We start from the raw sequence: 19,841 nt of genomic DNA on the forward strand, positions 1-19,841 counted from the left end.
TTATCATCACTAATTTATTTTATCACATTTTTTAAATATCAATAAAAAAAAATTCATTCTTAAGCTTTGTTTGGTTGAACAATAATCAAATGTCATTTTACCCAACATCATTTAATTATATATCAATATTTTTTTAAACAAATTCTTATCTCAAAATTACCGTTAATCAATAATTTTTACACAAATCCCTAAATTTATTTAAATATTTCCTTACCGGTAATATCTTACTCATTTGTGATAAATAAAACAGTTATATGTTTCTATATCAAACAAGTCCTAATTATAAGTGGACATTTTACAATTACGCTAGCATCGGATTGGGTAAGTGGAGAAGCAATTTTATATCAGCTGCGACCCGTTGGCAGCCAATCAGAGGCTCAGAGCTCCATTAATTTCCATTTTTTTTATTATCCATTATAATTTAAAAATGAACTAACATTAAGATAGAGTTTCATGCCTATTAAAAACTTTTTAAATAAAAAGGTTAATATATTAGAGTTGAGATAACTTTCTAAAATAATAAAATAATAATAATAGTTTCTCATGTATTTTCAAACCGACTCTATTATTGTCAAGCCGCCACTCCAGGTACTATCCAATTATTGTCTCATGCCGCCGCCGACTCTTAATTAATGCTACTTTTATTATTTTAATTTTCACACTTTTTTCATTAATCAATTAATCCTACCGACAAACTTTATATATATATAAATATATATGAATTTATAAATACAAAGTTTGATTTCAGCTTAAGCACTCTATTGTATATGTTACTTTTGTAACATTTAGATAAATATAACTTAAATATTGAAGTCTAGTCAAATTAAAGATCATTATTATCTCTCCCAAGTTGCCTATTTAGAAAGTTTGAATTCAAGATAGGTCATTAAAGATATATTTACAATCAAGTGGTTTAAAATAATTATTATATTTAGTATTGATAAGAGAATTCAACGTTCAAAATATGTTAATTATTTCATCGTTTTTTATTACAAGTATGTATATATTTTAATTTTAAATAAATAATAATAGCCATATTAATTGCTTAGTAGTTAATATGATAAATTTAATTTGTATATCACATCTAAGTTATCTCTAATTACATATTATTTTTCTTTATTGATTCAATCTGAACAGATATTTAATCTATCAAATAATAATAAAATATTGCTATATTATGATCTATTTAAATAACCAAATCATTTAAGTAACACTCAAAATATATTAATTAAAATTCTGATTTATAAATATATGTTACTGTTAGATAAATCCAGACCGGTTCAAATAAACCTAACTTAAATAAACTTTCCATGCAGGAACAAGGAACCGGACCGGATGAACAATACAACATATAAAGAAATCCTACCGGGCTTCACGCAAAAGGAATGCATCGACAGATTGGAGGAAGTAGAGGACCTGATGTTGCGCCTCACAAAATCCAACACAATTCAAGAGGTACAAAGCCGAACCCGTCTCCTGATACCGAGGATCCAACTTCGGAAACTAAGAAAGCGCATCCGGAAAATTAAGGAAGAGTATATCGAGACGGGATCGGTGGACACCGTAGCGCCGCGGGTGTTAACAAGGCTTGCAAAAGGCAAAATGAAAATACTTCAAGAAATCGAGCGGCTGGAAGCGATATGCAACCGAAAGCAAGTACCGGTCTATACTGCTCCGGTAATCGAAAAATTTCCAGTTAACTGTCCAACACCTCCAAGGGAGGTTGAGGTACCGATCTTGGAGGTTGAGGTACCAATCTTGGAGGTTGAGGTACCGATCTTGGAGGATGCGGCACAATTAGAACTTCCAAATAAAAATGCTGCACCAATAGATTCCAGTGACAGAGCCGATCCAGATCCCACCGAGCACTCGCCTCCCCCACCACCGGAAGTCACCGCTTCGGACCCTCCTGAAGAATGGGCTGCTAAAGAATGGGTTGAAGACCGACTTCAAAAGCTTGAAGCATCCATATCGGAACGGATCGATGACCGCATACAAGAACACAACGTGTCCGAGCTTCAACCATTCAAAGATAAATACAACGGAATAGTTGATTCGGCCATGAAGTTCACCGATGTGACAAAGCTGCTTCTAGAAAAACATCAAGAACAACTCTCACAACTCGGCATCGGTCTATGGGAAGAAGCGGGTGAGCGCGAAAAATGTGTTCAGCAAACCGCAACTCTGGAGGATGTGACCTCCAACTTAAAGAAGGATTTCGAACGGGTCGACACGACAATTAACCGGGTCTCAGAACTCTAAAAGACAAACGAGAGTCTCGTGGCCGAAGTAAAGGCACTTACCGAACAGATGGCCGAAATTCTAAAGGCTAAGGAGAACGCGGACGCCGCGGCTATAGAGGCGGATGCTCAAGTGGCTAAAAGGGTCCAGGATGCGCTGGATGCCGAAGTTAGCAAAGATAAAGAGGCGCCGCGATCGTCTCAACTAACCGAAGCGGAAGTGGAAGCCGCGCGAATTCAAAGAGGAGAGGCCCTGTTCCCAGGGTTTGCTGATAAAGTAGCCGCTCGAGCTGCAGAGGATGCTGAACGGTTTGAAAGGGAGGAACGGAGGCTAAAAGCTTTTGCAAAGGAAAACGAGAAGAAGAAGAAGGCGGCCGCCTCCGCTTCAGCACCGAAAAAGAGACAGAGGGAGGCTCCTAAGAAAGTTCAGATAGCCGAGATGTTCAAAGAAATCTCTGAACCGGTCACTACGGGTACTTCGCAGCAAGCCGACCTAGTCGAGGACGAAGTCGAAGAACAGCTGCGGTCCCGGTCTAAAAGGCGACGCTCTTCCGAACAGACCAGGCAACAGCAACCGAAGAAAAAGAAGAGCGCCTATGATTTCACGGACTCTGAATAGGGACTATCCTTCTTTTCTTACTGGCCTTAGTATCTCTATATATTTTGTCTCTTCCGGTCATCTACATATAAATATATAAAGTTATTTTTAATCCGGCCTTATTTTGCATTTCTACTTAGTTTTGATAATTTTAAATAAAATAATCAAAAAGGGAGAAATTGATAAGATAAAAGATAGAGACTCATATAAAAACTTTTCCAAAATTTTTCTCAAACACTTTTCGAAAAATTCTCCCAAGTCAAAAATCCGGCCAAACAAAACAACCGGCCTACGGTTGCAAACTTACATGATTTTGATAATTTTAAATAAAATAATCAAAAAGGGAGAAATTGTTAGATAAATCCAGACCGGTTCAAATAAACCTAACTTAAATAAACTTTCCATGCAGGAACAAGGAACCGGACCGGATGAACAATAGAACCGACTAAAGAAACCTAACCGGTCAAGCTACCAAACCGATCAAGAGTATTCGGAACGTGACCGCACAAAGAAAGGATCGGCCAAAGCTCAAAACCGGAATCATCAAACAGCCGATCATCCACAAGACGAATAACCGGAAGAAGTCCGGTTACATCACTACCAAAGACATTCGGCCAAGTCAAAAGACCGACCAGTACAAGAAGACATTTCGGGTATCTGTTGAGAATGATACCAAAGGAACAGACTGAATACTTCCATATCCATGCAAGTCTGAGGAAAGACTTTAGGCTGCAGAAAACAGTACTACCGGATCCTTCTACTTCGGGATAAGCCAGAAAGGAAATCTTCAAAGTACAGACAACTGTCCAAACAGACAGTGCCTATATCAAGTAAAAGACAAACCCGACAGGCTTGTTCTACACACCGAATGAACAGACCGCCAGGTCTGAGACATAATGCCAGGTCTGAGATTGACCATCAGGTCTGAGGAGACGACCGCAGGTCTGAACCTCTGAAACACTGAATCACTGCACCTCTGATCAGCCAATCAAATTCAAGGCAGTGAAATATGACCGTTGGCATATTTCACCTATAAAAGGAGGCAGTTGCAGAAGAGTAAATGTGGGACAACGAGAGACTTAAGACATTAAGAGACAACTGTGATATTGAGAGCATTTACTACAAGTGATAAAGTGTGCTGTGCTAGAAAGCCTAAGTGTTGAAAGTTAAAGTGTGTTTTACAATTTCGGTGTAAATTGTAAGAGTGTTATCGAGCAGGAAATAAGTCTCGATCGGCTTGTACTTGTATTCCTTAGTGAATATCCTTCTCGCGGTTTCGAGAGGAAGGGGTGACGTAGGAGTTTTATCTCCGAACATCCATAAAATCTGTTGTGTTATTTACTTTCTGCCGGCTTCATTATATAACCGACTAACTTAACCATGCCGCTCCAAACCGACTTTATACTAACCATACTGAATATCCAGATTACCGAAACCAACCCACCATCTCCAAATCTTCATCATCCGAAACCGACCGTGCCTATCATACAAGCGTGCCGCTTCAACCTGAAAGCAAACCTCTTCCACGCTTGAACCTAGTTCAAGGGTTTGTGACAAGTTGTGTAGTATTGAAACCCCGGTGTTAATCTCTAACCGGATTAACCACCACCCTACGAGTGAGAACCGCTAACCGGTCCAACCCCCGGTCCACCAGCGGCGACCTAGATCCTAACAGTTACAAATATATCAACTTAGTCTTCCTATACTGTTTAATAAATTTTTTGTTTAAAATTATTGTTGTGGTGTTTTTTGTAATTCATTTTAATCGATTACTGAATATAATTTTTTTAAAAGTAGGACCATACTATTAAGACTTAAAAAAATTATATTGTATACTAAATTACTTTAAAATTATTCATTGTAAGCTCTTTCTAACAAAAGACATATTATTTGTTTGGTCATCCGGTTTTTTAGCCTGTAATGGTACATATTTTTCTTGTCATAGATAATTAGTTATATTTGAGTTCATGTTTTATTTTATTTATTTTATTATTATTATTATTATTTTATTATTATTATTATTATTATTATTATTTTTGTTAGATGTGGTATCTTATTTAATCCGATCATATATTTTATTTTGAATTTTTATAATTTACATAATATTTTGAGTTGGTAGTGAATTGTTTAATGTTTATATTATTCGATTGTCTTGGTGATCATTTCTCAAGTTCGTGTCCGTTTCACTCTTTTAGCTGCAAAGGATATAGAGTTATCGAATTTACATTTTTTTTTTTCATTTTTCAATAAAAAGAGTTTCTCACATTTTTGACCATATAGGTAGATTGTCTATTATTACTTGACATAATTTTTACCGGTGTTACTTACTAACCCTCGATCAATGATAATTTTTACTACTGCACATAATATTTAATTAAGATTCTTCATTTAATTGATGTATTCGGTTTACTCTACTTCATCACTAATTATTACAAAAGAAATATTTTCCTATATCCAGATACTCTCTTTAGTTCGATTGTTATTCTAAATGTTAGTTCAAGACCCTATTTTTTATGGTATTATAACCCCCGGAAAACCCTCAAGTTTAGGTTTCCATGAAAAGCTCGAGGTTCAAGAATTTTAACATCGGTTTGTATGTCAGAAATTTTCTTTTAAAATAAAACATTATTTAAAATATTTACAGTATTGGAATTAATTAAAATAATTAATTTGGGGTTCAATTTAAAATAATCCGAGGATTTGCGGTAATTAAATTACAATTTGATTTTTTAGAAATCCATTTGTTTAAATTATTTAAATATAATTTATTTAAAAGATTATTTGTTTAGAAATAGAGTCATGAATTAATTTTTGAAAATCAATAAAAAGTGGCGTACGTATACAAACATATTGGTCATAGTTTCTTTTAGTTCGTAGTTTGGTGATACTCAGGAAAGGGCTTTCGTGCTTCATCATCCATACCCGTTTTAAAAATGGTATCTACTCATAAAGTTGGTTTTAAAAAATAGGTTGTATCACATTTTTATTTTTACCGATTATTCTTCCGGTCCTAGTCATTCTTCTAGATTTAGCGTTATTTAAAATATTGAAATAATAATATTTAAATGCTAATATTTATTGCTGGTGATAACTAGGGAAGATAATACCTGAAGAGCATTAGTCATTTTTAAGCGTGTTAGAGTTTAGAAATAAACACAAATAAACATCTAACAAACCTTAATTAAAATATTTTTTGTAGAAATATCCCAAAAATATTTTAAAAGCATTTTCTATTTTTTTGGGATTTTTAAAAAATAGTTTGGGGTTCTAAAATTACAAAAATAATTTTGGGTTTTGAAAAGTGGAACCAAACAGGCCTTAGGACCGGAGTCTTAGGCCTTGGGTTCGTTTTTGTCGGTTGAGTCTAAAAACCCTCGGTCCAGGTCAAGGAACCTCTCTGTCGAGGCTTGGGATCTTCGGTTAGAGTGCCAAAGTCCCTCAGTCTGGTGGTAAGGACTCTCGGTCCTTGACTAATATCATTGGTTTAGGTGTATAAACCCACCAGTCATGGATTAGCTCTAGGCTAAGTTCATCGGTCATGGGTTAGACCCCTTTATCGGACTTCTCGGTCATGGGTGGAGGTTATTAGTCTTAGGTTCGAATTTTTGGTCGGATGTAAAAATCATCGGTCAGACCTTTTGGTCCTAGCCCAAGAACATCGGTCCTATTGAATTTTTTGGTCAGACCTCTCGGTCCTAAGTTTGAATTTCTTTGTCCTAGGTCTTGGTCCGGACTGATGATTGTCCGTCGGACCTCTCAGTCCTAGGTTAGACCTATCGGTCCTCAAGAACATAAAAGTGCATGTTTTGTAATTTTGATTTTTTAGCTTGGATTTTTTTATCCAAGGGCTTGGGTAGTTTCATAAAGTTCCCCAAAACATGTTGATCATCATCTTAAGGTATCAATCAACCTAGATGATGATCAAATTCAAAACAGTTTATGATTAAAAATTGAATTTTTGGTTTTAAAACTGCTTTGAGGAGAAATGAACTATCTAATGGCTTCTTTATATCTCATATACTTGATTGGTATCAAAACAAGAATACTGGTCGTTCATTTTGACCAAATCAAGAATTCCAAATTTTCAATTTATTTTAAAATTTTAATTTTGATCAAACATGATAAAGATGGATCAAACAAGATCCAAATAGTTGTTCAAAAATATTACAATTATATTGGGAAGCTTTCTGGGCCATGATTTAAGAGAATTAACCTGAAAATAATAAATATGTTTTTTGTTAAATTCAAATTTGGGTTTTTTTAATTTAGGTTGATTGAGTGTTTCTAACATATCCATAAAGTTTATAAATGATCCTATTTTTTATTTTCAACCATAAAACATCATAAACAGCAAACATACAAACTTATGCAATTTGAAATATAAATTCAAACTGTGAAAATGAATTAGAGGGTGATTGAAACCTTCACAATGATTGGAAAACACTCTTAGATTCTTAGAGAAGCTTTTGGGATGCTCAGATCTAAGCTTTAAAGCCTCAAACAAAAAATTTGAAAAATTTGAAAACTTGAAACTTTAATGTCGGATTTTTGATTTTCTTCGATTTGAAGGTGGAGAGTGGATCTCTTGCGTTCGGAATGATTCAGGAAAGCTATTTATAGCCTCCCAAGGTCGGTTGATCCATCCAAGTGGATCGAATCATCCAAAAACCATTAATGGTATTTTGGCTGTTATTGAGTCAACTGGCCGGAATAGGGATGATTCATCCTTATTATTATAGGAGAAATGATCACCGAAGTAGGGTGATCATTTCAGTATTTAAATCAGCCGTTTTGGTTGAGTTAGGAGGAAGTTCCACTTTTGAGAAATTAAAAGTGGATTTTGATCTTATCTTCTCCCGCGATTGCGATGAATACGAAGGTGGAGCATGAAACAACGTCGTTTCATGTGTTTTAACGCGTTCCGTCAACGGTTTGTCCAACGTTGTTGATGTTTGGGCGTTCTATTAGTGATTTGGCTAACGAGCGCTAGCCAATCTGGTGAGACGCGGACGCGCGCCTCTTCGGTTACAATCGGCTACGCAAGCGCGCTTGGAACGTTGGATGATAATCCAACGTCCATCCGATTGATGCGGTTCCTGTTGTAGAAATAAATATGTATTTCGGCTACACCCGATTAAAAATTTATTTTTATTTTAAAACCTTAAGAGTTTGTTTGAAATTGATTTTTCTTTCATCTTTTGACTTTTAATTTTGATATTTTTAAATACACAAAATATTAAAATAAATATGTCAAATATTTTACTATTTTTTTTATTTTTTTATTGAATATTTTAGGGTTAAATAAATAATTTTTGGGATGAAATGGGTACCTCATTTTATCCTTAATTATTTATTTTATTCTCTAGATTTTTTCTAAAATTATTTTAAGATAAATGAGTACATTTATCCCAAATAATTTTAATTTTTAATTTTGGTCATTTTTCTTAATTAATTAAGCTTTAATTATCATAATAATCAATCTAATTAATTATTTTAATTGGGTTTTGGCCTTAAATTAATTATTTTGATTTTATTTATTCAAAAATAAATCAAATAATTATTTTAATTTTATAAATTGGTGTGTAAATTTTTTGTGCTTACATATACTATTCTATATTTCTTGGAAGAATTTAATTCACTCTTACATTGACTATATCGCTTAGACGCCATTAGTCATATGGCTTCAAAACTTGTGTAGTCAGACATATGAGTATGAGTTCCCTACCGGGGGCTTTCCCTTCGTGGTATTTACACGTCTGGTCCGAAGCTAAAACTCAAGAAAGCTAAGATAAATAATCAGCAACCCTCTAACGAGAGAAAAAAGAGAAGAATAAATAGGATATCACTTATACTACCCCAAACATATAAAACACTTTGAAAAGCCCACATTCGGCTAAGGCTTTTTGTTGCCCTTAGAAAAAGAATTTTCTAAGAAGTCTCACTCCTATTAGTATAGAAACTCGAAGTGGAATAAAAGGTAAAATCCAAGCATATTGATATGTATATTCCATAAAAAAAAATTACATAATTACATTTTTTTACTTGTTAATATTTACTATTTGAGGAAAGAAGACTGGAAAAAGAAAGAGGATGGAGCGTAAGTCCTTGTCATCGACCAGTTGTAAATATCTGACGGCTTTGAAGCCGTTTTTAATTATTGGGCTCAAAAATATTTCGCTTCTCCTCCCATTTTGATTGATTCGCTTCATCTTTGCACAAGTGCTTGGAATGCCCCTAGTTGGGTTTTATTTTGTGATTTGTAGCTTCAGTTTCCGTTTATTGAATTCCTATTTATAAGCAACATTTCCAATTTTCCATAGATAGTCACCATAGTTTTTTTTTTTTTATCTTCTTTGTCTGAAAATAGATTTGATTTGCTTCATTTGTGATCATTTATACCAATTCTTCTTTCTATTGTCGACTCCGAGCGAATGCTTGAATGAATTGAATAAGTTCAATTCGAAGGGTTGAAAGTAGTAAATGGGTAGGTATTGAAATGTGCATACATCATTTAACTAAATAAAAGTAAGACGGTCAGAAAATAGAAAAAGCTGACATAACTCACGAAGAAATTACAAATTTGTTTTGATATTCGTTATTGTAATTTTAATTATTACAAATTTATTATATTATTTAATATTTATAAAAATTTTATTTAGTTGTTTTGATTTTATTGATGTAACTTTGTAATTTAATTTTGTTTTTAAGTAACTATTTATTTGAATTAATAATAAACTTAAAAATTTATTTTAAAAAAATAGGAAAATTCATTTTAGGATCAAGCATATCAAGCATGAGGTTTGTTTGTTGGAGATTTTTTAAATAATTTAGGTTATTTAATAAAGAGTAATGATACATACATCACTCTTATACAACACTTTCACACAGCATGTATCTCATTTGGAATTTGGAAAGAAAGAGAAAATATATTTAAAAAAAATATAAGAGAGGGAAAAATATTTTCTCTTTCTTTATAAATGAGGTAGGTGCTATGCGATGCAAAGATGTGTATATATCATTATTCTTTAATAAAATAATAATTTATGATAATTAAAAATAAGACTAAAACAGTGTGAGAATAGATTAGTTATTTAAATAACACTATGCTAATTTCTTAAATAAATAAAAAATGAAAAGGGGCGAATCCATTGACAATATAAGTAAAGGTCGTCGCTTAAATGTGAAGCGCGTCTTTCTTTTACTTTTCTTCTTTTTAGAATCCATTTGATTTCCAAAATACGCAACCAACGATAAAAGCGGTTTTATTTGATACACAACAACGCGGCAACATCTCAAGACTTGATTTCCATTTCCGAATTCTTCTTCACTCGATCTCTACGCAGAGCTTCTTCACACAGAGGAATCATGACCGGGAAAGATATTCTTAGACAAATGAAGGTAACTAACTAACTAACTCTCTCTACTATATGCATACTATTCCAATCTCAAGATCCTGCTCATCCAACTCCTATCACCGTGTTCCTATAGGCTGTTTAAGTTTGACAGAGTTTTTTACCTGCAAATCTGCTTTATTAGTGCTTTAAATGAATTTTGAGCATGTGTTTCTTATTTCATCCTACGAATATTTATCGATCCGTCCTGTAATGATGCAAATTTCACCAATAGTTGCCAATTATATTTTCATTCATCAGCTGTGTTTCTATTGGCGTGAATAACTGAAGATCCTTCAAATTCAACTCGTTTCTTCACATACTGTAGGAAGAATGTTCGTATATAGGATTTACCAGCAATAAACTCTCGGATTCTAGCGGATTTTGCATAAGTGACTGACTTTTATGTTTTATGCCTCTTTGATCTAGTTTTTTTTTTCTATTCTAGAGCCATTTTCTGGCTTGTTTTCTGTGGAGGATGATATCATTTACTCATTCATAAGTCATAACTGTAACTGTCTCGATAATAACTTGACAGGAAAAAGCTGCTACAGTTGTTGGATCATTGGTCAATGCAGACACGGCGAAAGGAAAAAGTACGACGGCGTCGAAGAACATCACTCATGGATTTCATCTCGTCAAGGGCAAGTCACATCATGCAATGGAAGACTACCTAGTCTCTCAACTTAAGAAAGTTCATGAAAATGATCTTGGTTTGTTTGCAATCTTTGATGGTCATATGGGCCATACTGTGGCAAACTACTTACAATCCAACCTATTTGACAACATTCTGAAAGAGGTAACTTTTTATGATCTGATCTGATCTGATCTGGTAATTGAATAAACTTTTGACTCTTATCTTCTGTTAAACTGGAGAACAGGGTGACTTTTGGACAGACACAAAACGTGCTTTAAAGAGAGCATATGTCACTACAGATTCTTATATCTTGGAACATTCGGTTTCCCTTGGAAGAGGTGGATCCACAGCAGTTACAGCAATACTTGTGAACGGTCAGAAGCTTGTAGTTGCAAATGTTGGAGATTCTCGAGCTGTTTTATCCAAGAATGGTGTGGCGAAACAGCTGTCAGTTGACCACGAGCCGAATAAGGAAGAAGAGAAAAGAATGATTGAGAGTAAAGGTGGATTTGTTTCCAACATTCCAGGTATATAATATATATATGTTAGTTATTATGTTGAATAAACTCATGAGTGATGCATGACAATAATATGAAGTGAACTTTGAAGGTGATGTTCCTCGAGTTGATGGTCAGTTAGCAGTGGCAAGGGCTTTTGGAGATAAAAGCTTGAAGAGACATATGAGTTCGGAACCAGATGTGATAGAAGAGACGATAAATGGGGATGCAGAATGTCTAATCTTGGCGAGCGACGGATTATGGAAGGTTTGTTTGTTTATATGTTTTGATTAACGCGTTTGTTTTGTTGTTTCTATATACGATTAAAAAGTTGATGTTTTGCTTAAAGGTGATGACAAACCAAGAAGCAATAGATGCTATAAAACACATAAAGGATGCACAACAGGCAGCTAAGCATTTAACAGAAGAGGCTGTTGCTAGAAAAAGCAGAGATGATATCTCCTGTATAGTTGTCAAGTTTCACTAATTTAAAAAGAAGCTTTTCTCCAATTGTCACTGTTTTATCTTTTCACTTTTCCTTATTTATTTATCAGGATTATTAATAAACCACTACTTCATGTAGAAAGAACAGCATGCTTATGTTTACAAAACTCATGTTTTTTATGTTTCTTATTAGCACAAAACTGCTTCTTTGGTATGAGAAATTTGTTATTTGAGTAAAAGAGTTTATTATATATAGATTTAATGAATTATTTGAGTAAAATAATCTATGTCTAGGCGAGGCCAACAAATAACAATGGCCAATTTCTCTCTATTCCTGAGCTCTACATTTATACTGCACAGGACACAAGAATCCAATTTTGATTTTTTCCCTTTGTGTTATTCAACTTTTAAAGGACAAATTCGTCTAAACCTTTGGATTAAATTTGATAAGAAATATTCTTTGCCGTCCAACCTTTAGAGGCTTTAAAATTAGTGATGACAATGTGGCGGATGATCAGGTGGTAAATTCATCTATCATCCTCGCCTCATTTTATTTCAGGTATTTTTTTACTACCATCCCCATTTCGTTCGGTTTTGAGGAATCCCCACGGGCCACCGTTATACCATATTATTTATAAAAAAAAAAGATTATTTCATAAAATTATGGGCCACCATTATACCATATTATTTATAAAAAAAAGATTGTTTCATATAAACGGATATTTAATATTATATACATATTGTAATATATTATGAATTTATATTATTATAAAAAAAATTAAAACTTTTATAAAATATAAAAAATAAATAAATATATGGGTAATGTTATATATTCAATTATGTTTATTAGTGTTTAATGTAGAATCATGATGAAATCGGGGGACACAAATATCATTTCCAACTATCCCTGTTCAGTTTCAGGGAAAAACCGTCCCTAACGGGAGAATTCGACTCAAAGATCGTCGAACGAAGTATAATTGACATCCCTAATTAAAACTGTTTATGATGGTGTAGATCATAACATAGTTATTTGAAAAAAAATATATATTAAAAAAAGTTTCTCATACAACCTGAATCAATTGGGCTTAGGCCCTATTTTATTTGGATTTTTTTAGCCTGCGAAACCAATACAAAATATTATTTTACTCTAATTTGTGTTTTATTTATTTACTATACCTCAACTTGGGTCTTTTACAAAATTGTTTAATAATTAAATTGGGATTGTTTAATAATTAAATTGAAATTCAACTGATAATTATGCCAGACTCTCTTCCCAGTCCAGTCCAACCCATTCCATTCCAGCCCAGCCCAGCCCAGCCCAGTCCAGTCCAGTACAGTATTTTCGTGTCCTCCCCTTCAAAAGCTATAGAAAATTTTTAAATTTTATAAATTTAGAGGTAAATTTTGAGTGTCTACCATCTCAATTATAAATCCGACTCTAAACCATTAGGGTTTCAATTTCCACGGATCTTTATTGCCTCCTTCAAGTTTTCGGGTGTTTGTCCATGTTTTGAATCATCAATGCAATATGGGGCTAAGAAGAGTAAAATTACAAATTACAAAATTATATTAGTTTGAATTTCATTCAATTATAATTAAAATTACCATTTATAATTTTACATGTCTAATTACACACATCAAAATTGTAATTACATATTCAATTCCAATTGAAAATGAAATTGTAATTACAGCTTCAAATTCATTTTCAAATTTAAATTCAAAGTTATCAAAATCACCAATTTGTGAATAGACCATTTAAAAAAATTATAAATAAGGGATTAAATGAGTGTCAATATTAGAATTTTTATCTGGAACAATCAAATATGTATATATATCATCTCTTGCAAACTTATTTTGATTTCTCAGAAAGTCTCTTCTCCTTTGTGGATTAACTTTATCAGTTTAATGAAAATCTTGTTTTTTCAAAACTTATTTAATTAGACTTGTTCAAAGTAATCATACACCACATGTTAATGATTATAACACTTAAAAGATTGGGTTGACAAAGTAAAAATTAAATAAACGAGATAATGTTCTCTCAACTAAATATTAAGGGCTAGTTTGATTTTGAGTTTATAGGAATTTTATGAGTGTGTCCAAAAATAACTTATTTGAGATTTCTTAAGATAAATTAAGTACTAAAATATCTTTTTATATTTAAAATTTAAATTAATAAAATTAAAGAATATTTTAGTTGATAAATTAAGTTATTTAATTATTAGAATGATATTGATACAATAACCTCAATTGATAATAATAGGTGCTTAAGAGTATAAAGGTTACCGTATCAATTCTCATTTAGAACATCTTAAATTAACTATTCCGATATTCAAAAAATGAATACCATTGATATATGAAATAAGATTTTTTAAAAGAAAAAAACATAAAAATGAAAAAAAAAGCAAAATAAAAATAAATCCTAAGATCAAAGTAGCTCTAGAATATCAATAATTATTTTTACTTATATCTTGTTTTATGTTTGTCGTTGATTATTTGAATTTAATATAATTTATTATTCAACAAAATAACATATATTAACAAAATTATCCGTTCCATACATGAAATTGATTTTTCTTTTTACAATAATAACAATCAAATGATGTTTATATATTATTGTTTTTGCCAAATAGAAGAAAAATCAGATGTCAAAACATTTGCAATATATTTATAAAAAATAATTATCTTAGTTCTGACCAAGCATCAACTTGATAGTCTTACTTTATTATCCAATGATCACATATTTTTGGCTCTTTCCCAAAACAGATTTTAAAATAAATAACCTATTTGAAAAAACACTTAATTTGAATGAAAGATGTTGACAATTTTTTTAAGAAAATAATTTTTTGTCGTTAAATATTTCATCTAATTATTGATTTAGATGAGATAATTGTGTAGAACATAACTTAATTAGTCTTATATTTATAAAAAAAAATTAACGTTTTTTCTTCCAAAATTAATTTGACGAGAAAAAATGTGTCTAAATGATATCATTCAAACTGAAATGCTCGTCTAATATCATAGATGATGCCTCTCAATATTCAAAGATATTTGGGTAGAAAGTAATGAAAGTCAAGACATACCTTAAGAAAATAAGTATGGAATAAATATTTTCATTGAAATTACATGTATTATTGTGATTAAGAAGAGGATATTTAGCTTGGTCAACAATATTAGTGGAAATAATATGATTTTCTTAGGAGGAATCTATTTGTCCCCATGATAAGGTTGGTTTCTTTGTAGCCGTTAGAATCCTTTTCAAGTTTAAAGGTTTCTCTTGAATCTATAAAAGCCAATATGACCCACCATTTTGGACTCTTAAGCTTTCTATAGAACTTCCATTAGAGATTCATCCTTCAAATGTTTCAAAAATATGTTGAGGATCATATCCTCATTTCTTGTAATGAATGATAATTACTTGTTCCCATCTCATAACCATTGATCAATTTTATAGCATATTAAAGAAAAGAATAATATTAGGATAAAAAATAAACAAAAACATTTATCTACATTTTTCGCAACTACAGTCTCATTCAGTACACACACAAAAATAGCATACTAAATTCTAAGAAATTGTGTTTTATAATATTTTCAGCATTTGGAATTCTTTGATTTAGATCAATTACCAATTACCAATTACCAATTACCAATCCTAAAATAACTCCATCATCTTAACATCTAAATAGAAAAATCATTTCTTTTTAAATGATTATATATGCTAGATCTCATGAATTTAGAATTCTAAACCGACTCTCATGTGTAGAGAGATGTAAAATATTGTACATTATAAAAAAACTCAAGAATAATGATCTTGTTGAATCATCTTTTCTTACATGTAATAATTCTCTCGATTTAATACAAGAAGTAGATTTCAAATTTTTTAGTAAAAATGATCTTTCCTTTTACTCTAACTTATACTTCTAAACCAAACACTTCTTAGAAATTAAGGATGAGAATGTTTCCACCACGAAAAAGACAATCGAAATCAATCTAAACACGGCTAACGATCTTCATATTATATTGATAAACCAAAGTTTAAACCCTCAAGAACATCTAAAAAGCCAACAAAGATGTCTTTTCCTGGTCATACAAGGATATGCCATGCATTGATCCAAAGATCACACGACATCATATTCCTTTATATCCTGACGTTTAAGTCCGTGAAGGAAAAGCTCAAACAGATGAAAGAGGAAGTCGTGAATAAAATCCGAGAGGAAGTCCGAAAGTAGCTCGAATATAGATTTCTCGAGGTAGTGGAATATTCTACCTAGATTTCCAATGTAGTCCCCGTTTTGAAGAAAAACTGAAGACTACGTGTGTGTAGATTATCGGGATCTAAACAAGGCCAGTCCTAAAGATCATTTCCCACTACCACAAATCGACATATTGGTCAATCATGCCGCCGGTCATGAATTGTTATCATTCATGGACTGATTCTCAAAATATAATCAAATTATGATGACCCCGCAAGACAAGGAAAAGATCACGTTTATAACAGAAATATAAACTTTATGTTATAGGGTCATGCCTTTCGGACTTAAAGAATGCAAGAGCCACCTATCAAAGGACAACCACAATGATTCTTCACGACATAATCCACAAAGAAGTGGAAATATATGTCAACGTCATGATTTTCAAATTCAAGGATTGAGAAGGACATGTCTTGAACCTCGAAAAATTTCTGCAACAGATCAGGAAATATGAAATACGGTTCAACCCAAAGAAGTGTACATTTGGGGTCATAGTAGGTAAAATGTTAGGCTTTTTAATCACACAAAGGGCCATCGAAGTTGATCCCTCTAGCATTGAAGCAATCACGTCTATGTCGGTCCTTCGAAAGAAAAGAAAGGTCTGTGGATTTTTGGGTAAAATTCAATACATTAGTTGATTCATTAGTAAGTTTACCATGACATGCGATCCGTTATTTAAGCTACTGAAGAAATACCAAAAATTCATATGGGATGAAGAATGTCAACTGGCTTTTGACAGAATTAAGGATTATTTAAAATCCCCTCTCATACTCATGCCGCTCAGAGCCGACATTTCTCTCATCCTTTACCTTACTATAACAGACACAAACATGGGAAGTCTGTTGGCTCAAGAAAACGAAGACAAACTCGAAACGATTGTGTACAACATCAGTAAACGGATGATTGAGTGTGAACTTAATTACACTCTAGTTAAAAAAATATGTTAGGCCTTAGCATGAATCACTAAAAGATTAAGATATTACATGCAAGCCTACCCCATCAAGTTGATATCAGGATTGGACCCGATCCACTTCTTATTCCAACGAACCCTTCTATCACCAAGACTAGCCAAATGGATGATGATGTTATCCGAATATGACATAGCCTATACAGTACGAAAGTCTATCAAAGGAAGCATTGTTGCGTACTTCCTTGCTAACCAACCCATCATTGTTGAGTTAGTGAACGAACTCAAATTCCACGATGAGGGAATTATGAGTATAACATCAGACACTTGAAAACTGATGTTTGACGGAGCTTACGGAAAGTAGGGTTACGGGATTGAGATTTTGTTAGTTGACCTAAAAGGGACGTACAACTCAATATCTATAAAACTCAAATATCCCGTCACCAATAACAAGTCCGAGTACGAGGCATGCCTCTAGAGTCTCAAGTTGGCATATGAAAAAGGGTAATAAAGCTAGACGTCGTTGGTGACTCTAACTTGGTTATATCCTAAGCCAATGGCACGTGACAAGTGAAAGGGGAAAACTTGAAGCCCTACCACACCCACTTGACCAAACTCATGAGTAAATTTGATTAAGCATCATTTATTCACACTCTAAGAAGCCAAAACTGCTTCGCGGATGCTCTAGCTACTTTGGAAGCCATGACTCAAATTCTTGATGGAATCAAAGTCAAACCTCTAAAAATCCGATAAAAGCAACGACCTACTTTTGAATCAGGAGCAGTGAGAGTACTTCATGTGAGAGTACTACTAAACCCTGGTACAATACTCTCTAGAAGTACATTGAGAATAGAGAATATCCCTCTCATTTCTAAGCCAAGAAACAACGGGCGTTGTGCTAGTATTCCACAAACTACGCTTGGATTACCAACAGACTTTGTCGTCGATCTTTCGATGGTTAGAACATGCTCTACATAGATAATCTTGAATCCTAAAGGATCATGGAATAAGTACATGTAGGGACATGTGATCCACACATGAATATAATGGTTTTGACTAAGAAAATACTCTGTTTAGGATATTATTGGAAAAATATAGAATAAGAATATGTGAGGTATGTAAAGAGCTATCATCAGTGTCAAATATATGCTAACCTGAAGCATATACCGCCCTCGCTCCTTTACAATATGACATCTCCTTGACCCTTTTCTACATGGGGCATCGCCGTAATTAGGAAAATCTATCCCCACGTGTCAAACGGACACGAGTTCGTACTTTTTGCCATAGACTACTTCATCAAATGGGTTGAAGAAGCTTCTTACAAAGTCTTGAAATCATTTCAAGTGGCAAAGTTCATCCAAACTAGCATCATCGCTAGATATGGAGTTCCTCATGCCCTAATTTCTAATAATGATTGACACTTACAAAGAAAAATGTTGCAATTAGCATCACAAATCATCGCCCTATGAACCTCAAACCAATGGTGCAATCAAAGTGGTAAACAAAAACGTGATTAGGATCATCAAAAAGATGATCAACACATATAAGAACTAGCACAAGAAGTTGTCATATGCCTTATGGGGATATTGTACAACTGCTTAAACTGCGATGGAAGAAACAACATACTATTTGGTTTACGGCATGGACGTCGTATAATCTATCGAAATCGAGATTCCAACTCTAAGAGTATTCTTAGAAAGCCATGTCATAGAAGAAGACTAGCTCAAGTCTTGATATGACCAACTAATATTAATAGAGGATAGAAGGTTCAACGCTTTATGAAAAAATCTTAGCCTACCAAAAACGCATGTTAGACACCTTCAATAGAAAGGTCAAACCTAGAAACCTCAAAGAAAGTGATCTAGTTCTCAAATGAACCCGTGAACTCCTAGACCCCAAGGGCAAGTTTCGACCCCAATGAGAAGGACCATTCCCACTTAAGATAATCATCTCTGAAGGAGTTGTCCACCTATCTAACGTAGAAAGCGAAGAGTTCATTGCGCCAAACAATCTTGATGCGATTAAAATATATTTTGTATAATATCAAGCATCACATAATGGTTTAAAGCGCGACCTTGAAAGAATCTTATCTCAACATAATTCAATCTCAAGTCTTGTATAACTTGAAACATGGATAAATGACTCAAAAATCCGAACTACGGAGACCTGATTATTCTCTTACAAAAAAATAAACTGAGAAGATACGTAGGCAACCTACATGTTTACGGGCCCGGTCTAAAATACATAAATAAAACGGGCCTAAAGAAAACCCTTAGTCCCTTCCTCAAGAGAAACAATTTTTTTTGAGAAATGAAAAAAACTTCGATCTCATCCTAGAGCCGATGTTTCGGATTTTAGGAAATAAGTAAGGGCAAAGCCAAAAGCATCGCTTACTTTCGAGTGATATTCTCATAAATAAAACCGAGGATTTCACAATAAACCCAATACAAGAGATATCGATTATAAGCTATTTTTTGTTTGTAGACGATTATTCTAAGAGTAACCCCCATCGAAGATTTTTAAAGAAAAAGAACATAAATAAACCCCATAAAAGCGAGGCCCAAAGCTCCAAATTGATAAAGAACACCTTATCGTTATTTTTATTAAAGAAAGAGATGTTTGAAACTCATGCTTTGGGAAGAAAAAACTCCAAAGAATGAAAATACCCAAAAGAGAATCAGAATAAACTCAGAAAATCTATAAAACATTGAAAAATATTCATGTATTAGTTGAGGTATTGAAATTACCATTCGAGACTAGTCTTGATTGTTACGGTAAGAGCAAAATGTACCGATTCTACCAGATATATCTCGAGAACGAAAAAATAAAAGGCTCAAGTGGTTGAGGTATTGAAATCACCATTTGTGGCCTACCCAAGAT

The 19,841-nt window shown here is 33.1% G+C and overlaps 1 protein-coding gene across 1 annotated transcript; it reads left to right on the top strand.

The window, feature by feature from the left end:
- The first annotated feature begins 10,067 nt into the window (after positions 1-10,067).
- Positions 10,068-12,090, top strand: LOC124945132 (probable protein phosphatase 2C 58). Its single transcript, XM_047485512.1, has 5 exons — positions 10,068-10,236; positions 10,768-11,028; positions 11,111-11,393; positions 11,476-11,630; positions 11,713-12,090. The coding sequence occupies exons 1-5, from the start codon at positions 10,204-10,206 to the stop codon at positions 11,848-11,850; spliced, it is 870 nt and encodes a 289-aa protein (XP_047341468.1). The 5' UTR covers positions 10,068-10,203; the 3' UTR covers positions 11,851-12,090.
- The last annotated feature ends 7,751 nt before the right edge of the window (positions 12,091-19,841 follow it).

Source organism: Impatiens glandulifera, chromosome 7 (genome assembly GCF_907164915.1).
Source record: "Impatiens glandulifera chromosome 7, dImpGla2.1, whole genome shotgun sequence".
Classification (NCBI taxonomy): domain Eukaryota; kingdom Viridiplantae; phylum Streptophyta; class Magnoliopsida; order Ericales; family Balsaminaceae; genus Impatiens; species Impatiens glandulifera.